The following is a 27,803-nucleotide window of genomic DNA, read 5'->3' as shown; positions in this document are numbered from 1 at the left end:
TGAGAACCATCTGCCTGGTCTGGTGTTTCTTTAATTAAAACTTTAATTACAGATATATCTCTGCACAAATACGTGCAGTCTATCAGCTCCTGTTCTTAATTACCTGTGCTAATAAGATCGGGAGGCAGAGGGGATGTTTGCTGAGCGTCTAATATGTGCAAGCACCAGAACAAGTGATGGAACCAGAGCAAGCAGCCGCAGCTCTGCCGGTCCTCTCGGGTAACGGTGACTGCCACGGGAGGGAAGGGCCCAGGTTTTTCTTTGGGATGCTGAGGGGCTTAGAGGGGTCAAGCCTTCAGAGGGTCAGCACGGGAGACGAGGAAGGACATTCTGATCGGAGCCCAAACAGCACAACCAGGCAGGCATGAGCTGCCTGGCCCTGGACCAGGGCTGTCCTCACTGCAGGGTGACAGCGACCTTGCCGTCCTCCCTCACATTCCTGGTCCCCTCCCCGCGTGGAGCAGGGCTGAGTGCCATGAGCACCCACCCCTCAGGACTGCTGAGGAGCTCTGCTCGCCCTCGGCCTGGTAACAGGTGTTGGGTATTAGGGACGATGGACTGACTGGTCCCGAGGCTCCTGTCTCAGGTGGTATAGCACTTGCAGTATAGTCTTCAGAGCCAAGGTCCTCCTCGTTTTGGGGCACGGGTGGGGGTCACTGGAGGCCTTACGAAGTCAGGGTGCTGGCAGGGACAGTGGTGAGTGCCGACGAGGCCCCTGCAACCAGAGGGCAGAACAATGTCTTGGGGGTACTGGGCGGCGGGCAGCAGGCACCAGGAGCAGGGGGCACTGGGACTGAGGCCCAGGTCACACGTCACTAGGGGTGTGACCTGCGACGGTGCATTTAGCTGACCTGCACATCAGTGTTCTCAGGAGGACAGGGCTAGCACACTCCCCGCCGCCCAGATAACTGAAATGTGTGATGACACGCGCAAGGACGTGTGATAGCAGTGACAGCTTTCCCACTTAACTAGTAGGAGGGAGCCCTGAGGCCTCTGGGTAAAAGTATTTAAACAGGTCCATGCTTTCCCACTCCCTGAAAGCTAGTTAGACAGCTCTCTGAGGCCAAAGGGGACGACTACAAGCCACATCTGGGTCTCCCACGGGCTTCCTTTGTTGTCTCCACAGCCAAAAATAGCGACACAGAAGCACCAATGGACAATGGGTGACAGAGCTCACAACTGCCTCAACTTCTGTTCCCGAAAGTCGGGAGCCCCGTGCCTCTCGGCAGCCCTGCACCTGCACCTGTCTCGGGGACGGGGGAGGGTCACGGCCACCCAGCTTCCTCCACAGAAGCACACACGTCTCCAAGGCAGTGGTAAGGAAGAGCATGAAAACTTTCCAAGTTCACCTTCCGTCGTAAGGCCTATGTGTCCCCAGAACCCCATTCCCCAAAGGCCCGTCCCACCTGGGCCTCTCCATGTGCACGGCCTGGCCGGGACACCACTGCCCAGCCACACCGCACGCTGGCCTTGCTCACCTCCAACTCATCGCGGCCCTCATAGTAAGTGCTATTGTTATCGTCCCCATTTAAAGAGGGAGACTGAGGCACAGAGAGGTTCGGGAGTCGGTCTGAGTCAGGCCCCTGCAGGGGGGTTCAGTGGGATGTGACCTGAGGCCGCCTAGCCGAAGCCCACGGCCCTGGCCTTCCCCTCGGGGTTCACTGCCACAGCCGCTCAGCAGGGCGGCGCAGCGGCCAGCAGCACAGCCACGGGGTGCCGTTTACATCAAGGCACCTTCTGGTCCCCAGTGTCTCCATCTTCAGTGTTTTCTTTATCTGCTAACAACCCTAGAAAGCAAGTAGGAGACACACAGTATGCACACTTCACATAGGGCACAAGTCAAGTAACACCAATGGGAAGTTTTACAAATCCGATATAGTAAGCCAAACAACCGATTCATGGTGGTTTTTGTTTTTAATTGACTGACTGATTTGAGAGAGAAAGGGGGAGACAAAGAGACAGGAACATCCATCTGTTTTTGTGTGTGCCCTGACCAGGGATCGAGCTGGCAACCTTTGCATATCAGAATGATTCTCTAACCAACCAAGATATCCAGCCAGGACTAATTAACTGTTTTTAATATCAACATAAAAGTCTTTTGAGGCCCTGGCCAGTTGGCTCAGTGGATAGAGCATCAGCCCAGCGTATAAACATCCCACGTTCGATCCCCAGTCAGGACACACGTGAGAAGCGACCACCTGTTTCTCTTCCCCTCCCTCTTCCCCTCCCTCTCCCCCTTCCCACCTTTTTCCCCTCTCGCAGCCGGGTGCTCGACTGGTTCGAGCGTCAGCCCAGGGCACTGAGGATAACTTACTTGGTATGAGTGTGTCAGCCTCAGGTAATAAAAATAGTACAATTGATTCGAATATCAGCCCCAGACGAGGGTTGCCAGGTGGATCCCAGCTGGGACACATGCAGAAGTTTGTCTCACTATTTCCCCTCCTCTTACATTAAAAATAAAGTCTTTTGAAGTCTTTCAATTTGAGTTTTAGTACCTTAAAAGATACCAGTGGGTATCCAGAGACCCTGCTAGTCATAAGCAGGTTTCCTGGTTCTCAGACTAGGGTTTTCCCATTGAATCATGCTTACAAAAGCTACATTTATGTGGCCTAACCCTACTAGAATTCCTAAATACTAACCAAATAAACATTGACCATTGAAAATAACATGTCGAATATATGAGCTCTCTTTGAGAAATTATATTATTTTAAGATGTATTATGCAGAAAATGTTAAAGAAAACCTAACTGACCAACTGTAAAATAAAGCATCACAATTAAAAATAATTTCTCTTCTGCAACCACTGTCTCTTCAGCTCCTATTGACAACTGAGCAAAGTACTGGACTCCCTCTAGAGGACATGGAAGTCCATGAGGGAGATGTCAAGAGGCCCTGATGCTGTCAACAGGGAGCTGTGACCCTCTGGGGACCATCATCCAGCTCATCCTCGGGGGTCTAGCAGGTACAGGGCCACTTAAGCAAGAGGAGTGGGGCAGACCGCCATGCGCAGCCCTTCCAGCCCCGTGAGTCTCTACAGGGTAGGCTCCCAGCTGCACAGCTCCCAGGGCTGCAGAGATATGAGGGCATCAGAGGCACAGATGGAGGACGCGGGACAGGTAAAACATGCCTATACAACACTGAGAGCATTTTCATTAACAATCACCTTAAAATGCAAGGTTGGATCAATAGGTTGCTCCTAACTATTGGGACATTTACTCCACACACGGTCTGGCTTTGTAATCACAGGACGTTTTACCTATCTGCATTTCTCAGCTCTGATATTTTGCGATTCTGGGGAGAGACACCCGACAGGCCAAAGGCAGTTTGCAGGCATGTGATACCACAGACAAAATCAAGCTGGAAGCCAGGAGGAGGTTCGTGAGAGTTTCCATCTCCAGTGAACAGCTCACGACAACTAATTTTAATTTGTGGCTCTAATGAATGACATAAACTTTTATAGGTATCAACAAAGCTCAGAGAGGACTTCTATCCGTCTCAGTGCTCATTTAGCAGCTTCAGCTGTGTGCAATTAAAGCATCAGCATTCAATGTTAGAGAATAAAATAATGAGACACTTAAAACATAATCTGTGCTTCAGCAGGCCATGCTAAGAGATCTCACTTTGGGGGGGGGGGGGCACACAAATTCATAGGAATATCTTGCCAGTTCAAAGAATAAACTCAAACTTGACTTTTGTCTTTAGAGTTTTGGTTTGTTTTGCTTTGGAATAAGAATTTTCTAAAAAGAAAATACAATAAAGAACACATCATCTGAAAAACAGTCTTAAAATAGCATATGGCATCACACAATCTGGTGTGTAGACCTTCACAGCTGACGGGCCAGGCTTCAGCAGAGACAAAAGGCCATTTTTGTATCATGTTAATAAAATGTTGCTTATTCTTAACTTATGCCTCAAATAAACAAAATGCTAAAGGAGGAGAAAGGTGAATTTTGGAAGTGAGTCAATTTTCCTCAAGCTAGCCCATACATGGAATTAAAGGACTAAACTTTTTCTCCCAACAATACTTGAGAATACAAAATGTAATCTGAGATTGTAGAATGTGACAGCTAACAGTAATAAATTCAAGTTGCCACTGTTTCTGAAAGAAACAGGAGTTAATCTGCAAGGGGGGGGGTGATGAGAGTGTGGGAGGGGAGTGGCCGTGCTATCAGGGGGAGGGGTGGAGTTGTGGTGTGTGTGTGTGTGTGTGTGTGTGTGTGTGTGTGTGTGAGAGAGAGAGAGAGAGAGAGAGAGAGAGAAACATGTTTGTGTGAACTGCAAGTTAATTCAGCTGTTGCAAAACATGAATAGAAACTGAAATATACTGTATGAGAAAATGTACTCATTAAACTAAAATTTTAAAAAGATGAAAACACAGATTATACTTTCTTTTAAAAACTGAAATGAATTTTAATACAGAAAATGAAGACAGCATTTTGCAAATTTATCACTCAAAGGATCTCTCTATTTGAGGAAATCAGCGTGTTACACTTTGAGAGATGAAATGTTACAGCTTGCACACCAAAATTAAAAAATGAAATTAAATTAAAAAATGAAATGGTTACCAAGGTAATGCAGGTCAGGGAATCAAAGGTGAAGGGTCACACATTATTAAAAAGAAATCCAAAAGGACGGCTGCGTCATGATCTCTGCAAAACAAAGGAGCTGCAGTAAGTAAAGCTAGTATCTCCGAGAAATTAAAATGCAGTTCTTGAAAAGAAGATTCCCCGTCATTGAACACAGTCATTCCCGATTCCATGTAGAGCCATTTTTATTTAGGTACAACACCAAATTTTAATTACCTGTTACCAACAAAATTTTCATACAGAATTAACCATTCAATCATTAAAACCCAAAATAACCCCAATTGTAAGTAACTAAGAAGTAACTGACACCTCCACCAGGCCCCACCCCTGTGTTCTGGAAATGACAGTGTTTGACAAGTTGCCAACATATCAGAAATCTAATTTGGTCACAGCGTGGTGAGTTTTTTTTTCTTTCCTCAAGGAATGAGTTCCAAAATTGAGTTTTGCAAATTTGTTTCATTTGAAGTAGCTGCATAAAATTTCCATTATTGGAACATTTAGTATAACAATGTTCTAGAAGACAGCAATAAAGCGATACATGATAAAATAAACTGTGTAACTATATCTATTAAGATCTGTTCTCACATCAACTCTCACTGCACAGGGGGAAAAAAAAGACATTTCAAGCAAAATAATTTGCTAGTTCTACTGGAATCACAGAACTAATAGAAGCTTGACAGGAGGACTACCTTACAAGGAAAAAGTATCTGAAAGGTTAGGCTTCAATTTCTTCAACTAATGTTATTACTTACTCATCTTCCCCATTGACAAACTAAAATAGTTTGTTTTAAAAAGAACAGAAAGATCGAAGGCTTTGTTTTGCAACATATAGCACCCACCTAAATCATGACAAACACAACTTTGCAGCAACAGCAAGCATAACAACAGTTACAAGTAAATAATTTCCACATTTATTTCACCAGTAGATAAGATGGCCACACCATGACAGTAATCTTTAGTCTCCTCTCTACAACTCAACTCAAGCAGGCTTCCTGCCTCGAATCCAGACCCAAATTCCTCAGTGCGCCCTGGAGAGCAGGTGCTAGCAGACTGTCCACGTGGCTCCCAGCTCCCAGCAGGAGTCAACAGGAGCATCACCAGCAGAAAAGAACTCTTAAGCCCCATCCCTTCCTCCAGTCTTCAAGTTCAGTTTCATCCCACAACACCTAACACTTGAGCTTACCTTGTTAAAATGAAATTCCAAAAATACTTCCAGATTTTAAATACTGACAAGTGCCCAGAAGGATTTTATTAGAGGAAACAAGCTATTCTCTCTGGAGGCTGAGAGCAACCAATCAGTCCTGGCAGACCCCGCTCTACTGCACTTCCCTTTACAGTCTCACAGGTGCTGCCTTTTGTTTGTTTCTGTTTTCAAATTGAAGACCCTCCACCAGCAAAAAGACTCCATCCAACTCACTTATCGAGATTCCAGACCTCAACCCACAACATCTCCAAGGTCTTGCCTGACAACAAACTCCACAAATATCAATCAGGTTTCTGTTTCCCCTGATTAGGTTCTGTTAAAAATAACTGGCAGAGTTTACTATAGTAGATACAAGTGTGTTAGTGCCTCGAGGCCTCGTTTCTAAAAACATGGCTTTTTTAAGTTCCATAGCTACTGAAAAGTAAACCAGCATTTCATTTCTCTGGAATGCTCATCTCCCATAAAGTCTGTCACGTATGTATTTGTAGCTGGGAGGCAGGCAGCAATTCTGCACACTACAGACGGAATCAATACCCCATCAGAGCGATGCATATGTTGTTCTAGCAGCACTGTTACTCAGACACTTCAGCATCTTCATAAGAAGCCAGCACTGTAACAGTAGTCAAGTTCTGTTTCACTAACAAATTTCCTATTCAAAATGAGAAAACGTCTATGTATCCAGATCAAGTGTCTCTATGTACCCCGTTATTACCCAGACACACGTGTTTATTAAGGAATTTCATCTTCAAAACAAGAGTAAACAGCACTCACAGAAGCTTTCCACAAGGCTCTACATCATTTCTAAAATCCACCAACTCACACAAACAAGTACATCAGCCCAAATTTTAGGTGATTTTTAAAAGTCTGTGAAGGATTTTAGCCAATGTTTTTCAAATAAGTTTGCTCTTTGGGGTGGAGGAAGGTAAAGGCTTCCAGAATTTACTGCATCCCCAACACCAAGGATCCTCGACCAGAAGTAACAGAAAGGCCCCTGGAGCCAGCGCACCGCGGGAACCACCTGACTCAGCTGGGGCAAGCCCCCCCCCCCACCTCCCCGCTTCCCTTCTGCTCTCCCCACTCCCCCAGCCTCCCTTCCCCGGCCCCCTCCGCTGAGGCAGGTGTCTGGAGCACACACGTGTGGACATCTGTCCAGTTAACCTCTAGTCTGTTGGAGTGACACTTCTGCTGCCAACTCCAGAAGTTGTGTGGCCTGTGGAGCTCTGTATTTCTCTCCGAAGGGCTGGCCCAAGCTGAACTCAGGACCCACAAATGCTCCTGGCCCTTCCTGGGCCCAGCCGGAGTGCCTCAGGACCAAAGCGGCCCCCTCCGTCCTCCAAAAGCCCCTGGCCCCCGTGAGACTGGCCTGGACCACAGGTGGTACCATGACAAACACCACACACGCAAAGACGAGGGGTTTAACCCTAACCCACCAAGTAGAACCAACATTTTGACAAGGGAAAACTAGTCTACTACAGTAGAGCCCCTTCCAAAATGGACAACCAGAAACTGAACTAACCAGAAGCGCTCAAAAATCCTACTGCACCCCAACGCAGTATGGACACAGCCAGCGCCCACGCTCCCTCGCTCTCACCCCGGGAAGCCATGCCAGCCCACGGGTGGGTCAGGTGAGAAGGAAGGAACACATCACGGTCACTCTCTTTCATGAGACCGTCGGTCATCTGAGTTCTAGCAAAGAGTCAAAAAATACTCTCAGGTCAATTCCCACCCATAAGAAGCTCTCAGTGTCTGACAACTTCCACACGGATCTATTTCCCAACACACTCTAGGTCCATTTATGTTTGCACCAAAGACCTGCCAGCTTTTGTAAGCACAGAGAGTTGGTTCATTTCTCAACTAAACAGATACAGAACAAAGAATGCCATTTCTAATAAGGTTAAATCAAGTAGAAGTGCAGCCATTTTCATCACAAGCATATTAGTTCCAAAAACAAACAAACAAGCATACACAGAAAACCAGAAAGAAATGAAAATAAAGAGCCAAGGAAGTTCACAGAGGAGGGGGCTAGGAGGCAGTGGGGGAGACCCCTCACAAGCAGGAGCTTCTGTATTAGTAATTCTTTACAGATCGGCTATTAACGCAGCAGCATAATGCTTCCTGCACCAGAAACTAACCGCAGCGTGTGTACTCAGATTAAAGAGAACTGTCTGGACAAAAGCTTATTACAGGTGCAGAAGTAAAGGGGCCACGTACTCAACCTGACAAGCTCAGTAGAGGCCTGCATGGAGGCCTTACAAACTCAGACCTGAAGTAACCACATAGGACGGTCTAAAATTAAAATGTCCTAACTACAGGAGAGTCCCAGCAGGTAGTCATGTCCGAGGTCCCTACATTCTCTGACAAAGATCAATCTTGACCTTCCCTGAGCCTGTCTATTGCCTTTTTGCAACTTCAATAGCTACCTTTGGAATGTCAGGTAATTTCCTTTTTCCGGATCCCTCTGGGCACAACCACTGCACCAGAACAAAGACTACTAAACCCTGTTGTCATTGTTATTGTGTTCATTGTTCACTGTTAACTAGCCTACACCCACCAGAGTAAAAGAAGTGGGTGATTATCCCTTCTTAGGTTTATCCAATGCCAGGGATCTCCACACCTGCTTTCTCATACTCCCTGGTCCATCACCAGTAGATTTCACATGACACCCCCCTCCACACCCCTCCTAACATCTTGTCCTTCGATTTTCAAGTATAAAATAAGGTGCAAAACCACCATTCTCCATCCAGAGAACTCTCTCAATCCGCTGAGATTTTGCTTCTCGGCAATTGTCATCAGTTTGGCTCAAACAAACTCATAAAAATTCTCTACACAGGGATGGAGTGAAGAAAAAAGAATCTATAAATATAAATAAATAAATCACCAACGTGTCATTCAATAAAATAGACAATTCGCGAGAATAAAACACACTTAGGTCAAGTCTACCCTTCAGTTAAGTGGCGATTACATTCCTATTACCCTTCCAGGTCAGAACTGATGCCAGTACTTCAGCACGTTAGAAACACCACATATTGGAAAACGGAGACAAAAGCGTTTGGTTTTCAAGTTTGTGACTCCTACAGAAGCAGTGGAGAGGCACCTCTCCCTCCTCTTCCCCTCCTCCAACAGGAGCCACCCCAACCACACATATCCCTTCAGAAAATAGACTTTCTATGTCAAGATTCTCAAAGACAGTCTGTTCTATTTGTTTCTCAAAAATTTCTATGAATGACACAGCAATCTATGCCTACACTCATCACATCGTTTCCACTACAGTTCTCAAAAATAAAAAAGCTAAAACCACAAATTAAATACCTTTCCATCTAGTACTTTATGCTCAAAAATGTAATTTTTCCCTAATAACTTCAAAGATTTCACACATACACACACACAGAAGAGCAGGAGACAACACAGGAGAAAATGGTCCCTGTGACGGAAAGTGCCAGCTGTGATGTGCATGTGTGTTCACTTACCACCTGTACACCCTAAGTGTGTGCAAGTGATTATGTGCTAACTGAACCTCAAAAAAGTTGTTTAAGAATGGACAATGGGACAAGACAGGCCCTGTCCCTGTGGCCCCCATGCAGAGAGAACGCTGAGTGAGTCCTGGGGGAGAGAGACAGCAGGGACCACCTTCCCTGAGCCACTGACCCAGCTAAGGGACCTCCTGCTGTTGGTCCTCTTAGGGGACATTTTAAAATCTCTGTTGTTTGAAATAAATATGTAAATACTATATAGTTAAAACATTTTATATTGATCACTTTCAAATTAGTCACCAATCTGAATTCATAGTATTTTCTGTATCGAAATCAGGGCAACCTTTTGTCTAAGAAGAGATGATATGACATCAGCTGACACACTCTTAGCTTTGCAAATGACATGTAAATTCATCAATATTCCTACTGTTTTCCCTCTGATTTGTATAGATTATGTCAACTATGTCATAGCTAGTATTCATTCCTTCCTGGTACCATCCCATCAGGGACAAATAATAACAATATATGCCAAATTCCCCCAAATACAAATCTACAAGAAATAGAACAAAGGGGAAACAGATTCCCCCTGAGGACTTTATTTCTGCATCGGTTGTTTTAAGCTTCCTAAGCGTGCACACCATACTCATCCGAGTGCTCTCCTGGCTTCCTGTACAAGTCAGGGTCATCTAAAACTACACTACCCACTGCCTCCCTTCACTGGTTCTCCAACTTCAGATTGAGTAAGAGTCCCCTATTTAAGCCAAGTCATTTGTAAAAATCGTTTCCCATGCCCTACGCTCTAAGTACATCAAAAGAGGCACTAAGCAATCTGCATTTCAGTAAATCTCCAGAAGAGTCTCACCAGAAAAGCCCACAATTCTCGCTTTAAGAAAAACTGCTCAGCCTGACCTGTAGTAGCACAGTGGCTAGAGCATCAACCTGGACGCTGAGGTTCTAGGTTTGAAACCCCAAGGTCTCTGGCTTGAGCACGGGCCCAGCCAGCTTGAGTGAAGGGTCACCGGCTTGAGCGTGGGGTCATAGACATGAACTCATGATCACTGGCTTGAGCAAGGGGTCACTCGCTCTGCTGGAGGCCCCCCACCTGCCTCGTCAAGGCACATATGAGAAAGCAATCAATGAACAACTAAGGTGCTGCAACAAAGACTTGATGCTTTTCATCTCCCTTTCTGTCTCCCCCCTCCCCACTCTCTCTCTAAAAAGGAAAGAACAGAAAAGAAGTGATAGAATCTGCTTAGCATGTTGCTTAGACCCTGAAAAGCAACAACCATTAGCTCTGGTTACTGCGACTATGATGCTGATCATCTCACATCTTATCTGATTCTTCCCCAGGTTTACAAGAGGGATACTCAAGACCAGGGGTCGGGAACCTTTTTGGCTGAGAGAGCCATGAACGCCACATATTTTAAAATGTAATTCCATGAGAGCCATACAACAACCCATGTACGTTACGCATTATCCAATATAAATTTGGTGTTGTCCCAGACGACAGCCGTGATTGGCTCCAGCCACCCGCAACCATGAACATGAGCAGTAGGAAATGAATGGGTTGTAATACATGAGAATGTTTTATATTTTTAAAGTTATTATTTTTTTATTAAAGATTTGTCTGCAAGCCAGATGCAGCCATCAAAAGAGCCACATCTGGCTCACAAGCCATAGGTTCCCGACCCCTGCTCAAGACTATACTTTCAGGGATCATTTCTATAGTTCGTTACAAGAGGGATACTCGATCCCCATTTCTGCAGACCGGCAAAAGTTAAGTTCACAACACACATCTGAAAACAAAGCAGCACTAAATTCAAGCTAGATCTGTTCAAACCTGCCTGACTCCACGCCTCCAGCCCTGAAAGGAATGGGAGGCAGTCCACCAGCCGGCAGTGTCTGACCCAAGCTCTGTGCAGAGCCCTGCACAAGGAGCTCCCAGCAAACGGTGGGGGAACGAGCAATGAATGAACATGCAGGTAGGTCCTCCAGGTGACACACACTTGTAGAACCACTGCTGCAACTATCACAGCACCATTCACAATACATTTAAAGGGACACATGTGAGATTTAAATCAGTGAAATAATAAAAATAAAGTCAAAAACTTATTTGCATGTTTTTATGCAAAAAATGAAGAGTAATTGTTTTTCATTCTGCAGTGCTACTCACTAATTTAGGTAAAAGACCAATTCATCAAGAAGAATTTCCTGAGCTGACTGTGGACAAGGCCGGCAGCGGAAGTGGCTGCGCGGTAAGGAGCAGGGCCGGCCTCGTGTCTTCGGGCGCAGAGGCGAGGACGCAGACGGGGCGCAGGCTCCACAAGCACAGCGCACTGCGCAGACACGCAGCATGGGACCTCTCTGACACGCTGCGCACTGCGCAGACTCACAGCATGGGACCTCTCTGACACGCTGCGCACTGCGCAGACACAGCACGGGACCTCTCTGACACTGTGGGGCCAGGACACTTCCCAGAAAATGCCACCTAACTTAGATCTGGGGGGTGACTAGGTGGGAGTGACCATCTTCTAAGCAGAAGAAGTGGCATGTAAAAAGCAACATGGCACTGAGGACCTGCGAGTGCAGAAGGAACTGAGGGGACGAGCCAGTGGTGGGAACAGAGGACCAGGCGGAGGCCCTGGGCAGGAGGCACACCGAGGACGCAGGCCCTGTGGGCCACGGTGAGACGCTGACATGGCACTAAGCACAATGGGAAATCATTCAAAGGTTCAGGAAAAGGGGTACCAAAATCCACCTGGAATCTTTAAAAGACTGGCATCTAAATCAAGACTGGGCTGGAAGGGACAAGACAAGGGGATGGCAGGGACAAGAGTCAGGAGATGCTCATTGCAGTCCGGCCTGGACTACAGTGGTGGCTGTACAGAGCAACCTGGACAAAATGGAAATTTATTTGGAAATACAGCCTATAGGTTTAGACTCAATATGGAGTAAAAGAAGGGGTGTCAAAAGTGACCTCTAAGGGGAAATAATTAGCAACCCGACAGGCAGAACCAACCCTGACAAAGACCACCCAGCCAGGTGTTCGAGGTCGCCATTATCAGTGATGAGTCCTGCTGACGTGACGAGAAGGGCACGTATCCCTGGGCTCTGCCTTCCTCACCCTTAACTGCACCTGACCCTGAGAAAGAGCAGACAGACCCAAACTGAAGGACATCATAGAGAACAGCTGCTCTGTCAAGGTCAACAAAAACAGGGCAAGCCTGTCACAGTCCACAGAAGCCAAGGACACACTTACTAAATGTGAAGTGACATCCTGGACAGGGTCCTGGAACACAGAAGGACACAAGGGGAAACTAAGGAAATCCCAACAATGTGAGTTTAGTCTATAATTGTGCATCAATACTGGTTCCTCGGTTGGGACAGATGTAACATAGTAATGTTACCGGGGGAACTAAGTGGAGGGTACACAGGAACTCTCTGTAACAGTCCAGCAGTTCTGCTGTGAACTGAAACTATTCTAAGTGCAGAGTTTATTTTAACACTAACCGCCAGGTCTGACTTGAGCACCTGGGAGGTGCCCTTTACTCAGACAGAGACGGAGAGGAAGGCGGTGAGTTCTCTTCCAGACCCGCTGAGAGGGGCAGCCTGTCAGATCTTCCGGACCTCAGGCAGGCAGCTCTGGTGTACAGCTCCATAGAGCTGAGCTCAAAACACAAATTTAGAAGCCCTCGGCAGGCTGAAAGTGTGGAGGTGGGGCAGTCACTTTGAGAAAGAACGGCTATCAAAAAGGGAAGGGCTGCCTGACCAAATGGTGTCGCAGTGGGTAGAGCGTCAATCTGGGATGTTGAAGACTCGGGTTCGAAACCCCAAGGTCACCAGCTTGAGCGCGGACTCATCGGGCTTGAGAGCAGGCGCACCAACTTGAGCACAGGGTCAAAGACATGACCCCATAGTCGCTGGCTTGAGCCCAAAGGTCGATGGCTTGAAGCACAAAGCCGCTGACTTGACAAGGGGTCACTGGCTCAGCTAGTGACCAACTAAAATGCTGCAACTAAGAGTGGATACTTTCATCTCTCTCCCATCCTCTCTCTCTCTCTCTCTCTCTCTCTCTCTCTCTCGTGCACGCGCTTAAAAAAAATAAAAAGGAAAGGGCCTTGGACTTCTGAGAAATGTCCACGCAGCAGTCATACAGGGGAGAATGTCAAGTCTCGAAACCTGACAACATGCTACTTTAGATGCCGGGAAGAGGAGACCAAGCAGGAACATCCAGAGATGGGAGAAAGACCGAGCCAAGGGGAAGACGTGGTTGACCTGCTTAAGTACGTTTGAAAAAGTAAATAAACACTGAAAAATACTCCTTATATTTAACAACTCTGAGATCACTGGTCAGTAAAGAAAGAAATCTCAGCAGAACAATGGAAGCTCAATTCAGACTGGAGTGTTTGAGTGAGAAGTGAGAACACAGGGAAAAAACAACTCTTACAAGAAATCTGGCTCTCAGATTTGTACAACCACATTCACAGCAACAATATTTGTAAGAACCAAAGATGAAAGCAACCCAAGTGCCCGTTGTGGGTGAATGGATAAAGAGAGTGCGGTATATGTGTGATGAAGTATTATTCAGCCTTAAAAAAAAAAAAGGAAATTCTGGTCATGCTACAACGTGGAGGAACCTTGACATTATGCTATGAGAAATGAGCCAATCCCTATTAGACAGATACCAGTACGATCCGACTTACAGGAGGCATGCAGAGTGGTCAGACTTGTAGAGGCAGGAGGGAGAGGGTGGTGCTGGGGGCTCGGGCAGGAGGGCATGGGGAGTGCTCCCTGAGGGCAGATGGGGTGTGAGTGCTCCCTGGGCAGATGGGGAGTGAGTGCTCCCTGGGGGCAGAGCTTCCCTCTGGTGAGATGAGGAGCACAGTAGACACATGGTGGTGATGTCCGCACAAAAGTGGGAATTTAATACCAAATAACTGTACACTTAAAACAGCTGTGATGGGGAGTTTTATGTTATGTATATTTTACCACAATTATAAAATTTAAAAGAAAAAGATAACTACCTCCCAAAATGTTAAGCCCGTACGAAGCTCTATGGCCCTACCATGGAGAATAATAAAGCTGCAGTGCTGTAACTTGACCAGCGCTTTGCAAACGGTGCCCTCATGACGTGTGACACAGCACACACGGGTCACAGGTGGCATCCCCATGCTCTGCAAAGGGGCCCGGGCCACCTGCCCACTGACCCATGGCCTCTGACCTCAAGGGCAGGCGCCCCTACACTTAGCGGTCAGAAGTTAGTTCTTCCGCTGTGACAAAGCTTTACGTGGCACTAGAATCCTCACACAAACCACAATCCAGCACACAGAGGACACCCGCCCCATGCACACCTCAACTACACAGAAGGAATTAGACAGCTTCAAGCAAACAAGACCTTCATGAGGCACAAGGAACCCGGCAGGACCACCCGATGACCAGATCAGAAGACTAAGTGCGAGGAGTAGGCCTTTAACCTGAAACACCAGGGCGGCCGGTCTGTGCCCACCGACAGTTTAACTGCCATGAAACCACTGACACGCACATGGCCCTCTCAGGCAGTACAGTGTGAAGCAGGACAGTGTGTAATAGGGTTCAATGCATAACTCAACACAGAATCCTAATTTGATTTTAAAATTACTAAAAACAGTCACCTCTCAATGCCCTGAAAGATAAGTAGATCTGTAAATTATATTAATACAACAAAGAAATGTACAGTGGGAAAAACCAATGCCATGAAACTAAGCTAACTCAAAGAATTCAAAACACAATTTAATAGTTAAATCCTCTAAAGGCAAATATAATTAAAATGTGAATTGGGGATCTTGGTACTAATACCCCTACAACATGCAGACCCTCCCTACAACAGGTCTCCACCCAGGACTCATGCTGTTCTGGTCCTTCCGTGGGAGGCGACAGAGGATTTGTGCCAGTCTGCGCCCGGGTCCCAGCGTGGAGCACCTAACAGCCTGATGAACTCTGAAGCAGTAAGAGCACCGGGAGCACCTTTGTTCTCAGGAGGTGACTCAGAGGCTTCCCTGTGGCGGCTGGTCACCCGAGAGACCAGGACACGACGGCAGGGTTGGGATGTTCAGCCCCATCTCCTACTCTCCAGACAGGGGAGGGGATGGAAATTGAGCCAACAACTGTTCATGAGGAAGCCTCCACAAGATCCCAATAGGACAGGGTTCAGAGAACTTCCAGTTTGATAAACAAATCCACAAAGGGAAGGTGACGCAACCCAGTTCCACAGGACAGAAGTTCCTGCACCGGGGACCCTCCCAGACCTCGCCCTACGTCTCTTCACCTAGATGTTCATCTGTGTCCTAGATCACATCCTTTCATAAACCGGTAATGGGAGTGTTTCCTCGAATCCTGTGAGCCACTCTAGAAAATTAATTCAACCCCAGGAGAGGGTTGTGCAAACCTCACATTTACAGCCCATCAGTCAGAGGAAGAGCTGACACACTGAACTTGTGACTGGCTTCTGAAGTGGGGTGGGGTGCAGTCCCAGTCTGGTGGGATGAGCCCTGTGGGACCTGGTGCTCTCGTCCAGGTGGATGGTGTCGGAATAAAGTTGTAGGACACCCGCTGGTGTCACAGAGAACTCAGATGGAGGACAGCACCCACAACTCTAAAATCAGGTGTGAGTGTGGGGGTGGATGAGACCAGGACGAACGGGAGGAGAACCAAGTGTCCCAGTGCGCCTGGCATTCCACAATGCATTCCTGCCCATCCCTGGGGCCCAGAAGCACTAATCCATTCACAAAACATTTACTGAGCTCCTACTATTGCTGGGCATCCTCTCGAAGTCCCGGGATGTAGCCATGAATAAAACAAGAACCTCTGCCTGCTAAGTCTCACACACGAGTGGCACCAAATGCACCAACGCCACCCACCGCCCACCACCTCAGCCCCTATAACTCAACCACTAACAGGCTCGATTTTTTTTTTAAATGCACTCAGCACCTTTTTTATTTCCTTTCAGTCTTCTCTTCTGAATGGAAACTCCGTGCAGATAGGGATGCTCCTTAGGTCTTGTGTATTCTAAAGCTTAGACAACTCCCATAGAGGCACTCAAATATCTGCCCTCTCTCCACAGTCTCCCCCTCTCAACAGAAGCCACTCATGTTACCCATCTGTAAACAAAACCTAACAGCATGCCCCCAGCCCCCCACCCCTCTGGGAGGCTGCAACATGACATGGTCTGCACTGTACCTCTCCACCGCGCCCTGCCTAACCCTACTCCCCTCAGCACTGGATGCACCGAGCTCCCCTTCACTGACAAGCCTTCCCACAAGCCTCCTGCATCTGTAGGACACTTCTCTCTCTGATAATCGCTCATCAAGCTAGCTTCTTCTCATCCCTCGTGTCATAAAAATGCCGCTTCCTAAGAGAACCTTTCCCCAGCCTCTGATTCAGATTAGATCCTCTTCTCTCACAGCAGCCTGGATTGGTCCTTCATAGCCCTCAATATGACTTTGCAAGTCTCTACCTAGTCTTCTGATTGTCCGTCTAATGGCCATTTTCCTTGGAAGGTAAACTGAGACTTAATCACCAGTCTATACATCCCCAGAGACCAGAGCAGTACATGAGAGAGAGCTCAGAGGACCAACCAAATGGTTCGCTGTCCTCTGCAATGTCTCCTCTGTCCACTCGTGTATCTGACACACTGTCTGGCACAGAGAGAATGTTTAACAACGCCTATTAAATGAATGCTGAATTAACAGAAGGAAATGGGAACGCCACCCACGTCCTGGGAGAAGCAAGCACTTCCCGCATCGTGGCATCCTGACAGAACAGCCGTCCAGGCGTCTGCACCAAATGGCTAGTCCACAGCACCTGCCTACACATGCGGCAGCACCACTAGCCCCAGACCCTGCGGCGGTGCCCCATCACCAGGGCCCAGTCCTGCCGGGCATGGGGCTTCCTGGGCCCCGGCAACTGCGCCACTTGCTACAGCCACCACGTCCAGCAACAAGCAGTGTCCCTGGCACCCCCACTGCAGGTGGCTTGGGAGCTTTTCTAAGATACACTACCGCAGGCGTGGCCAACAGTTTTTGCCCCTGGGCCAGATTAGAAAAAAAACTTTTTTCACAGGCTGGATGAAATATTAAAATTAAAAAATGTTAAATACAAAAATGATTCGTTTAAGTAAACAAAATTTTATTATGTAATTTGTTTATGAATAAATGTGAGTAAAAAATTTTTAAATATACTATATTATTTTAATAAAAATATATTTTAATAAAAATATAATTACATACGTATAAATATCCAAACTGTATCGCAATCAATCAAAACAATATTTAATTAATAGAATGAGCTTGAAGGGGTTATATCGCAAATAAAACAATTATTTCGTTTTACAAACAGCCTGGACATGTTTTCAGTTATCAACCGCAGCTATTGTCTATGCTACAATGCCACTTGATTCAGCACACTTGACCACAAAAATAACGAATTGTTTGACCTTGGGTGCGCACTGGCAAACTTCGCCTAAAAGAATGTGGGTTTCACATCGCTGCTAAATGTCAAACAGCTCATATCGAGTACAGATGAGTACAAAAGCTGTAAATCTTTAAAATGGAATTTTTTTTAAAAATAAAGAAATATTGCGAATCCATTCAACCAATTATTGGAAGTTAACCCTACAGTAGTCACACACGGAATTCTTTTCCGCGTATCACTATCTTCTTAAATATCTTGATTTCCAATAATCAAAGACACTTCTACTTCTGAGTAGCTGAGATTTTAAAGTACAGCTAGTGCTTGATTTATGACCACAATTGGTTCCGACAGACCGGTCGTAACATGGTTTGGTCGTAAGTTGAGTAGGCTATATGTACAGTACTGTGAAATAATGTTATAAAAATATTTGTCATATTTTATAATTTTCTTTCATTATTGTTATATATCATAATTTTCTTTGTTCATTTTTATGCCATTTGTATCATCTCTACACCATTTTGTTTATTTTTACGTTTGTCAGGTTTAAGTAAAACACTGCATTACCAGTACAACTGATTTAATATTTGCAAAGACAATTTCCTCTTGGTAGACATCCTGGGAGGGGTTTGATGAAAAATATCAAAGACACAAAACACAAATTGCTGTACCAAGTCTGGGATAACGGTTGAAATGGTGCACGCGGAGATGGTAGTGCTGCCGGAAGCTGGTCTGCACTGTCAAACGCCCAGCTGGGCTAAGTTTGCGCTACCAGATGCGGAGCAGTCGTGGCTAGCGATTGTGGTCGTAAAGTCGAATGGTCTTAAGTTGCATAGGTCGTAAGTCGTTCAATATTTGTAACGGAGAATATTAAAAATTTAATTGTGGGCCGCATAAACTCATTATGCGGGCCAGATTCGACCCGTGGGCTGTTATATTGGCCATGCCTGTGCTAAGGTAACTTAGAGCAAGTTCCAGAGGCAGATTTCCATCAACTTCCACCAGCATTACACCACTGCAATTAAGCCAGTGAGCCCTCAAGACAAGGTCTTAGAGGGGAGGAGGATGGGGGGAGGGTTGCTCTATCTCAGCCCTAAAGGTAGCAGCTGCTCTGTGTATCTACTATACTTACATTCTTTAGAGTTCCCTTCACTTTTTACTAGCCAATGCCCCATTATGTCATTACCCCTAATAGTTCTTCATATTAAACTTTTTCTTTCAATTTACTGCTTAGGTCTTCTCTTCTGATTGGATCTGGACTGATGACAGATTTGCAGCCATTTGTGGATGTTATATAGGTAAAGGGTTACAGTTCCTCTCCACATGATACTAATTTTTTTTTTTTTTTTTTTTAACAGAGTCAGAGTCAGAGAGCAGGATAGATAGGGACAGACAGGAACAGAGAGAGATGAGAAGCATCAATCATTAGTTTTTCGTTGCGACACCTTAGTTGTTCATTAATTGCTTTCTCATATGTGCCTTGACCACAGGCCTTCAGCAGACAGAGTAACTAACCCCTTGCTCTAGCCAGAGACCTTGCGTCCAAGCTGGTGAGCTTTGATCAAACCAGATGAGCCCGCGCTCAAGCCAATGACCTCAGGGTCTCGAACCTAGGTCCTCTGCATCCCAGTCCGACTCTCTATCCACTGCTCTCTATCCACTGCGCCACCACCTGGTCAGGCTCTACGTGATACTAATTAACTAAACACCATTTATTGGGAAGATGGTTCCGTTCTCTACTGTGTTCAGTGTCTCCTGTGTAATAAATCAAGTGTCTAGACACGAGTAGGTCTGTATCTGGCCTGGCCTGCTTTGCTTGACAGGTCCACTTATCTAGCCTTTTACTAAAATATTATTTTCATTAGACAAGCTTTTAAGATAAGACTTGTTATCCAGTAGAAAAAATCTGCTCAGTTTGTTGTTCTTCATAATTATTTTGGCTATTCCCAGCTGCATACATTTCCAAGTCCATTTTAATATCGGCTTATCAAGTTACACACACACACACACACACACACATACACACACACACAATCTGCTGGTATTCTGATCAGTATCACACTGACAGTAATTTATGGAGAAGCCACATTTTACTATATTGAGTCTTCAAATCCATGAACATAGTATATCCCTCTATTAAGATATGTAACTTCTCTCAATAATGTTTATTGTTTTCTTTTTTTCTTTTTTTTTTTTTGTATTTTTCTGAAGTTGGAAATGAGGAGGCAATCAGACAGACTCCCGAATGCGCTCAACCGGGATCCACCCAGCATGCCCACTGGGGAGCGATGCTCTGCCCATCTGGGGCGTTGCTCTGTCGCAACCAGAGCCATTCTAGCGCCTGAGGCAGAGGCCATGGAGCCATCCTCAGCACCCGGGCCAACTTTGCTCCAATGGAGCCTTGGCTGCGGGAGGGGAAGAGAGAGACAGAGAGGAAGGAGAGGGGGAGGGGTGGAGAAGCAGATGGGCGCTTCTCCTGTGTGCCCTGGCCGGGAATTGAACCCGGGACTCCTGCACACCAGGTCGACGCTCTACCACTGAGCCGACCGGCCAGGGCCATTTATTGTTTTCTGTACAGATGTTTTGCCCTTTTAAGAATTATTCTGAAAAATCTGATTGTTTGTTATTGCAAATATTTTATTACCTTTTCTGTTTGTTGTTGGTATATAAAAGAACTTTTTGGATTTTCCACATACACTGTAATCATGTCATCTACAAAATCAGTTTTATTCTTCCCTTTCTGATCCTGTACCTTTATTTTTCTTCTCTAGGTAGAACCTCTAATGAACAGACATGGAATGTAAAAATAACTTATTTTTCCCTCAGTCTCAGGAAAAAAACTTTCAAATTCTCACCATAAAACATATTTGTTATGGGGTTTTTCTAAGTCACCTCTATCAAATTAAGGAAGTTACCTTTATTCGTAATGTGTTAAGGGACTTCATTTTGAATGGATGTTAAATTTTATCAAAAGCAATTTTTGCATCTATTCACATACCACGTTATTTTTCTGCTTTATCCTATTAATTTAGTGATTTATACTGATTGATTTTCATCTGTAATTTTTCTCTGCCTACTTTTAAGGTTTTCTTGTTATTTTTGGTTTTCCACAATCTTGTATTTCAGTGAGATTTTACGTGGATCTAACTACCCACTTCGAGGGTCTGTGTTATCTCGAATCTGTGATGCTGCCTTGTTGTCTACATAGACTATTCTCGGCCATCCCTCTCCAAACACCGCCTCTGCCCATTCCTCCTTCCTTTCCTACAGAGTCAGCTACAGATTTGTTATAATTTCTCAGTGAATATCATGTCTCTTATATTCTTTTATGTATTTCCCATATATTTTTCTCTCCATATTTCATCATTCTGAATATTTATTTTCAGTTTATTACTACTAAGCTATTATCAAACCCTATAAACTGAGATCTTTGTATCAATTCATTTATAATCCTTCAATTCTAGAATTTATATTTGATTCTTTTGTTGTTGTTCCAGTTCCTGGTTCTTAATCTTGTCTTTTATTTATTTAAACCAGGGGTCCCCAAACTACGGCCCCCTGAGGCCACTTATCCGGCCCCCATTGCACTTCCGGAAGGGGAACCTCTTTCACTGGTGGTCAGTGAGAGTACTCATATACAGTACTACTTCCAGTGACGCGGGATGCATGCCTCACGGCTCCAGAAGCACGTCATATCACTTGTTACGGCTAGCAGTGACAAATATGGAACCGGACATTGACCATCTCATTAGCCAAAGCAGGCCCATAGTTCCCATTGAAATACTGGTCAGTTTGTTGATTTAAATTTACTTGTTCTTTATTTTAAATATTATATTTGTTTCCGTTTTGTTTTTTTACTTTAAAATAAGATATGTGCAGTGTGCATAGGGATTTGTTCATAGTTTTTTTATAGTCTGGCCCTCCAACGGTCTGAGGGACAGTGAGCTGGCCCCCTGTGTAAAAAGTGTGGGGACCCCTAATTTAAACATATATAGAATAGTTCCTCCACCATATCTGTGGTTTCACTTTCCATGGTTTCAGTTACCTGTGGTCAACCATGTTCTAAAATATTTAATAAGAAGTTCTAGAAATAAAAAATAAGTTTTAAGGTCCACACCATTCTGAGTAGCATGATGCACTCACACCATCCTTCTCTGCCCATCTGGGACATAAGTCACCCCTCTGTGCAGCCTCTCCACACTCTGGACCCACCCAGCAGTCACCTAGTTGCTGTCTCGGTTATCAGACTGACTGTCACAGTATTACAGTGCTTGCAAGCAAGTGACCATCATTTTACCTAACAATGGCCCCAAAGCTCAAGAACAGTGATGCTGGCAATTCAGATGTGCCACAGAGAAGCCATAAAGCACCTCCTTTAAGTGATAAGATGTAGGTTCTCAACTTAATAAGGAAAGAAAAATATTACATGCTGAGGTTGCTAAAATCTATGGTGAGAACAAATCTACTTCATAAAATGGCCTATTTTATAAATTAAACTTTATCATAGGTATGAATGCATAGGAAAAAAAGATAGTAGAAATCAGGCTCAATCCTCTTCGCAGTGTCAGACCTCCACTGGGGATCCTGGCACACAACCCCATGGACAAGGGTATGACTGTGCACTGCCCATTTCTAACAACTTTATTACCCAGTGCCCTGTGCATCCACTTCCATCAGCTGTTGTTTCTCTTGGTTGTCAGACAAACTGTCTTAAATTCTCATCTGCCAGTAAGTGTGAGACACCGAATAAACGCAGAGATCATCTGAGGCTCCGGGTGATGTTATCTTGTCCCAGAAAGTGTTTCCCTGTGCTTCTGTCCAGGTCACCATGATCTAATCAGGAGCTGAGAGAGCCTGCAGTTGGACTTCAGTACTGGTGAGAGGCTGCTATTCTAGGGGACAGGCCTTTGGGACCTCCACACAGAGCCCAAATTGTTTTCTAAGGCCCTTTCCTCCCTGATCTGTACCCAACTCTAGTTTTTGTCCTTTACCTTCCAGGCCCTCGAGTCCATTAAAATCTCTGTTCAGCTTCCCAGCTTCTCACCTGCCCGCCTTCTCTTAAATCAGCAGCTCTGCACAGCTGGCCTCACATCTGTGGGATTCCCTGCTCCACCAGATCCTGGCCCCACAAGGCTTCACTGCTGCGCTAGCTCTCAATGACTGCTGCAGAAATTCTGTTTTAAGTTTTGTCCAGCTTTTCTACTTGCAGAACAGAGGGTCCAACCACCTAGTTTACCAACAGCAAAAGGTTTACTGAGTTCAGTATTTCCTATCTTTATAGGTATATACCTCTCAATTCCTTCTGTCATTTTACAAAAATTTTGGAAGTGGAGATAAACACATCTTCAGTGAGTAACTGCTTACCTACTCACCATTGCTTAGCCAGAAATCTCCACTTTCTCATTTTTACCAAAAGGCCTTCTATATATTAAGGATAGTAAATCTCTGTTGATCTAACACGTGGCAAATACATCTCCTAGTAAGCATTTACACTTTAATGTTATGGTATTTTTATCACATGGAAATGGTAAATTTATATACAGTCCAATTTGTCGGCCTTTTCCTTTCCAATTTTGGTGTCAGGATAAAAACACTGACACGTATGAATAGAAAATATTATCCTAACACTTGTATTTATATAATTGCATAATTTTTATATAATCGCACTTGTAGTTGAGCACCGCTGACTGCTAGTGCTCGTTCTCCTTGCGACTCTGTCCCCCCTTGGTTTCTGCAGCCCAGCGCCCAGTTCCTCTCTCCCCAACAACTCCATCCGAGGCCCCATTACATGCACGACTCCCGACCTATTTTCCGCCTCCTCTCATCTTCCAGCGGCCGGAGGAGAGTTCCTGTCTCTGCTTCCAGGCTCTCCTTGGGAAGTTTCACCTGCACTGTCATCCTCTTCAGCCTCCTGCCGGAGCTCTCAGATCTGCATCCAATCACCTGCTAGGATCTCCATCAAGATGGTCCACTGCGCGCTAAGCTCAACTCTACAAACTGAGGTTCAGTGTCTCTGGAACGGCTCTTCTTCCTGCGTCTCATTACCTCCAGGACCACGAGCACCCCAGCCCGGACCTTGGGAATCTCCCCTCTCCTTTGCCAGCACACCCAGTGGTCATGATAAATCCTACTGACCCCAGCTCTCCGGTCAGCCTTCCCTGCCGCCACTGCCTGAACAGGTCTCAATCAGCTCTGCTAATCCCACCACAGGGCCCTACCTTCCCTCCACACCGTTCTCTAAAACTGCCTGCAGAGCAACTGTGTAAAATGATAACCTGATCATTTCACTTTCCTGGTTAAAATCTTTCAACTGAGCCCTGACTTAGGAGGTAAGAACGTAAACCCAGCAGGGCCCATGGGGCTCCTGTGCTCCGGCAGCTCCCATCTCTCCAACGTCAGTGCACCCATCTCTCCTGGCACCGGGGCGGCCACCCCCACCACACGGGCCGTCAGACGGCTGCGTCTCCTCCCCTCCGCACAGGCCACCCCTGTAGTCCGGACACAGTTCTAGCTGATTCTCTTTGCCTAGTAAACTCCCAGTCATTTTCAAAACAGACTGTTGGTGGGTGTTTATTTTTTTATAAAACACCCACCACTACATGCCTCAAATCCATATGGCACATACATGGTTCACAATCCCAATATGTCCCTTATGGCAGTGGTCTCCAACCCCCAGGCCGTGGACGGGTACCAGTCTGTGGGCCATTTGGTACCGGTCCACAGAGAAAGAATAAATAACTTACATTATTTGTTTTATTTATATTTAAGTCTGAACGATGTTTTATTTTGAAAAATGACCAGATTCCCTCTGTTACATCCATTTAAGACGCACTCTTGACGCTTGTCTCGATCACGTGATACATTTATCCGTCCCACCCTAAAGGCCGGTCCGTGAAAATATTTTCTGAAATTAAACCGGTCCGTGGCCCAAAAAAGGTTGGGGACCACTGCCTCATGGTACCACACTGCAATTATTTTAATGTCTGTCTTACTACGTGACTGTGAGCCCCTTTTGTTTATTTCCAATGGTCAGGCTTACCTCAGGGAGTGGAGCTCACAGTAGGCCCTCCAATGGTCACTTAACAAACACATGAACAGACACAATGCTCAGTTAACAAACGGTTTTATAAAAATGTTATGTCTTAATGGAAAACTATAAGGAGTGCTATTTGACTTAAATCCTAAGACCCAGAACCTCATTATGTAACAAACGTATCTCTGAAGTTTTATAATTCAGGGGCACTGTAAGTACTATGAACAAGGCTTTATATTATAAATTTAAGCTGTGTGGAAATAATGGTTTGGGGCTCCTGTTAGCTAAGTAAAATTGTCTCATTCAAAAAGCATGCTATTTATCTTCTACACCAAAAGAAGCTAAGTCTCCATAACTACAGTAAAACTACTTCCAGTCTTTGCAGACAAATGGTACAAGATACGCTATTTTTGAACTTGTATAAAAACCTTCCCATCCTTTTCCTAACTATGGTACAACCACAGCCCCGGGCGAGAGAGCCTCAGTCGCTTTACTTGGGCAGCCGTGCCTTCGTCACACAGAGAACAAAGAGCCACAGCGCCCCTGTCAATGGAAAGCGGGCGCCAACAACCCGGGAAGTTTTAGGAATGAGGATGTTTCAATTCCTCAGAGTATCAAAACAGATTTAATATGAAAGTGTTAATAAATCTGTAAAATCTACTTTTAAGTACAAAGAAACCTCAGTCAGAATTCTGAAATCAAATATGTGCAGTAAAGAGTGACAAAAACAGCCCAATACCCGGTTCTCAAAACCTCCTCCCGGACCTGTCAGGGGACTGCAGACCTTGTTAGGAAGCAGGCCACACCCGACAGCTTCCCCGGTAACGGCTCAGAGTAACAGACACAAATGTCAGAAACCACCACCACTCCCCCTCGAGAGCTCAGATAAGAGCATTTAAATCTCCCACGTAGAAAAGACTACAGCGCACTCCACATGGCTCAGGGCTCGTGCTCACCACCCTGGGCGTGGACTTCACATCGTCTCTGGGTGCTGGGAAGGCAGGACGGCAGGATGAAGCAGACCCTGTGGAACCCCCACCAGAAGAAGGAAAATGCTTTCCCAAACCCAAAAGCTCTTCACAACTCTCTCCCAAAGGTTACCAGTATCCTGACTTTTGTATTAAACGTTTCCTTGTATGTGTGTGTTTTTTTAGATTTATTGATTTTAGAGAGAGGAGAAAAAGAGAAGGGGGGTGGAGTGGGAAGCATCCACTGGTACTAGCAGCTGCTTCTTGTATGTTCCTTGACCCAGCAAGCCCTGGGCTTCAAACCGGCGACCTCAGCGTTCCAGGTCGATATTCAATCCACTGCGCCACCACAGGCCAGCCTTCCTTGCTTTTCTTTAAAGTTTTCAACATGTGGCAGTTTTTAGCTAAGTCAGAGCTTTGCTGAAACATCATTCATGTGCTTAGAGCACACAGGGGCTCTTGGAGCTGTGCAACCACGCTGGGGCACGGTTCACCTCCACTGGTTTGGTTGGTGGGTGTTCCCAAGACCCCCTTCCCTGAGTCTACCCAAGATTTAAAGGCAGAGGTAGACCGCCTCCACCCACAGAAGGCTTGTGCAGGCAGTGGAGGTGACAGAAAGCGAGGTGCCCGAGGGCTCCAGGTGCCCACAGGTCTCCTCACTCAAGACTAACCCCCCCCCCCCCCCCGCTAGGTGCTTGGCAGCAGACCTAAGAAAGCAGTAGCACGCAGAGGTGACAGCTTCTCTAGGTTCCTCTGTGCTCTCCCTCTGGCAGCTGGTCACGCTGGCTCCTGGGACCCAGACGGCCTGCAGGCCATCAGGGCCAGCCACGCTGGTACTGCAGGACCTGGTTCAGACTCTTCCCTGACCCTCTAACTCCTCCCTGGGCTCCACGTTTTCAGCGTGCCCCCCAGTTGTATACGGCCCTATCCTGTAAAAATAAACCCCTCATTCCATACCACTCGCAGTGGGTCAGCTCCCCTGAGTCCAATGGTACACACAGGCTCCTTCTGTCTCCCTGAAGGGTAGCTTAGCTTTGACTCCTTTCAGGCTCCACAGAAACAGAACCACACACTGTCCCCTGAGACTCCTTCGCGCTCCTGCACGGTCGCTGCATTCTGTTCATTTCCCACTGCTCTTTAATCATCTCGCTTGCACTGTATACCATTTCGATGAAGTTTTCATGGAAATATTATATAAAACAGGAAAAAGCTCAAACCCTGTGTGTATTCACATTTCTATGCACCTGTATCTCATTCACGGTCCAGAAATAAACATTTCCGGCACCGCCCAGAACTCCCGCTCATACACCCACCCTACTATCCAAGGGTAACTACTCAGATTTCCAACCCATCAATGAATGTTTCCTATTTCTGAAGCATTTGGAACTTATATCCATATTCATACAACATATAAATCTGAGAGACTGGTCTCTTTCATGCTGTGCTGTGTTGGGGAAAGTTAACCATCTCTTCTCTATAACATCCGTGCGTTCCTTCTGCTCCGCTACTCTGCTCCTGGCCAGCACTTGGCACTGTTGTTTTTAATTCAGCCCCTTGAGTGCATCATGGCATCTTGCTGTGGGGTTATTTGATAGTCCTGATGACTCGTGAGGTCCCCCACACTTCCCTGTGTTCACTGACCATCTGTGAAGTGTCTGTTCGAGTCTGTAGCCCATTTTTCTGCTGGGCTTCCCTGTCTGTCCTTTTCTTACTGACTTGTAGGACTTCTCAAAATATCCTGATTATAGGCCTCCATTGGCCAATCCCACTCTATGGCTTGACTTTCATTGTCTTAACGGTGCCTTTTTAAAAATAGAAGCTCTTTTAATGTAATCCAGTGAATCAACCTTGTACTTTATATAGTTAGTACTTTTTGTGTCTTATTTAATATATATTTACTATACACATGGGCAAGTGAACTAATGTTTTATAATGTATTATATCAGATGTTGTTCCTGTTAACTCACTGAATCCTCTAAACCATCCTTAAAAAGTATGATTACCCCAGAGGCACAGAGTGCTGGAGGCACACTGAACAGAAAGGGAGGCTGCCAGAGCCAGCAGACTCTTCCAATGTGAATGTTAGGCCCTGGCTGGG

At 45.8% G+C, this 27,803-nt stretch overlaps 2 protein-coding genes across 2 annotated transcripts in view; both read right to left on the bottom strand.

Moving 5' to 3' along the window:
* The window catches only part of LOC136399599 (calmodulin-binding transcription activator 1-like), a 729,052-nt gene extending 724,406 nt beyond the window's left edge, over positions 1-4,646 (bottom strand). The window contains exon 1 of the mRNA XM_066374925.1: positions 4,565-4,646. The gene's annotated coding sequence lies outside the window, so the exon portion shown is untranslated. The remainder of the gene's footprint in view (positions 1-4,564) is intronic.
* The window catches only part of LOC136399604 (calmodulin-binding transcription activator 1-like), an 80,716-nt gene continuing 57,297 nt past the window's right edge, over positions 4,385-27,803 (bottom strand). Inside the window, exon 4 of the mRNA XM_066374949.1 lies at positions 4,385-4,648. Coding sequence (XP_066231046.1) covers positions 4,640-4,648 — 9 coding nt within the window. The 3' untranslated portion in view covers positions 4,385-4,639. The remainder of the gene's footprint in view (positions 4,649-27,803) is intronic.

This window comes from Saccopteryx leptura, chromosome 3 (assembly GCF_036850995.1).
Source record: "Saccopteryx leptura isolate mSacLep1 chromosome 3, mSacLep1_pri_phased_curated, whole genome shotgun sequence".
NCBI lineage: Eukaryota > Metazoa > Chordata > Mammalia > Chiroptera > Emballonuridae > Saccopteryx > Saccopteryx leptura.
This window is presented reverse-complemented; position numbering and strand designations above follow the sequence as displayed.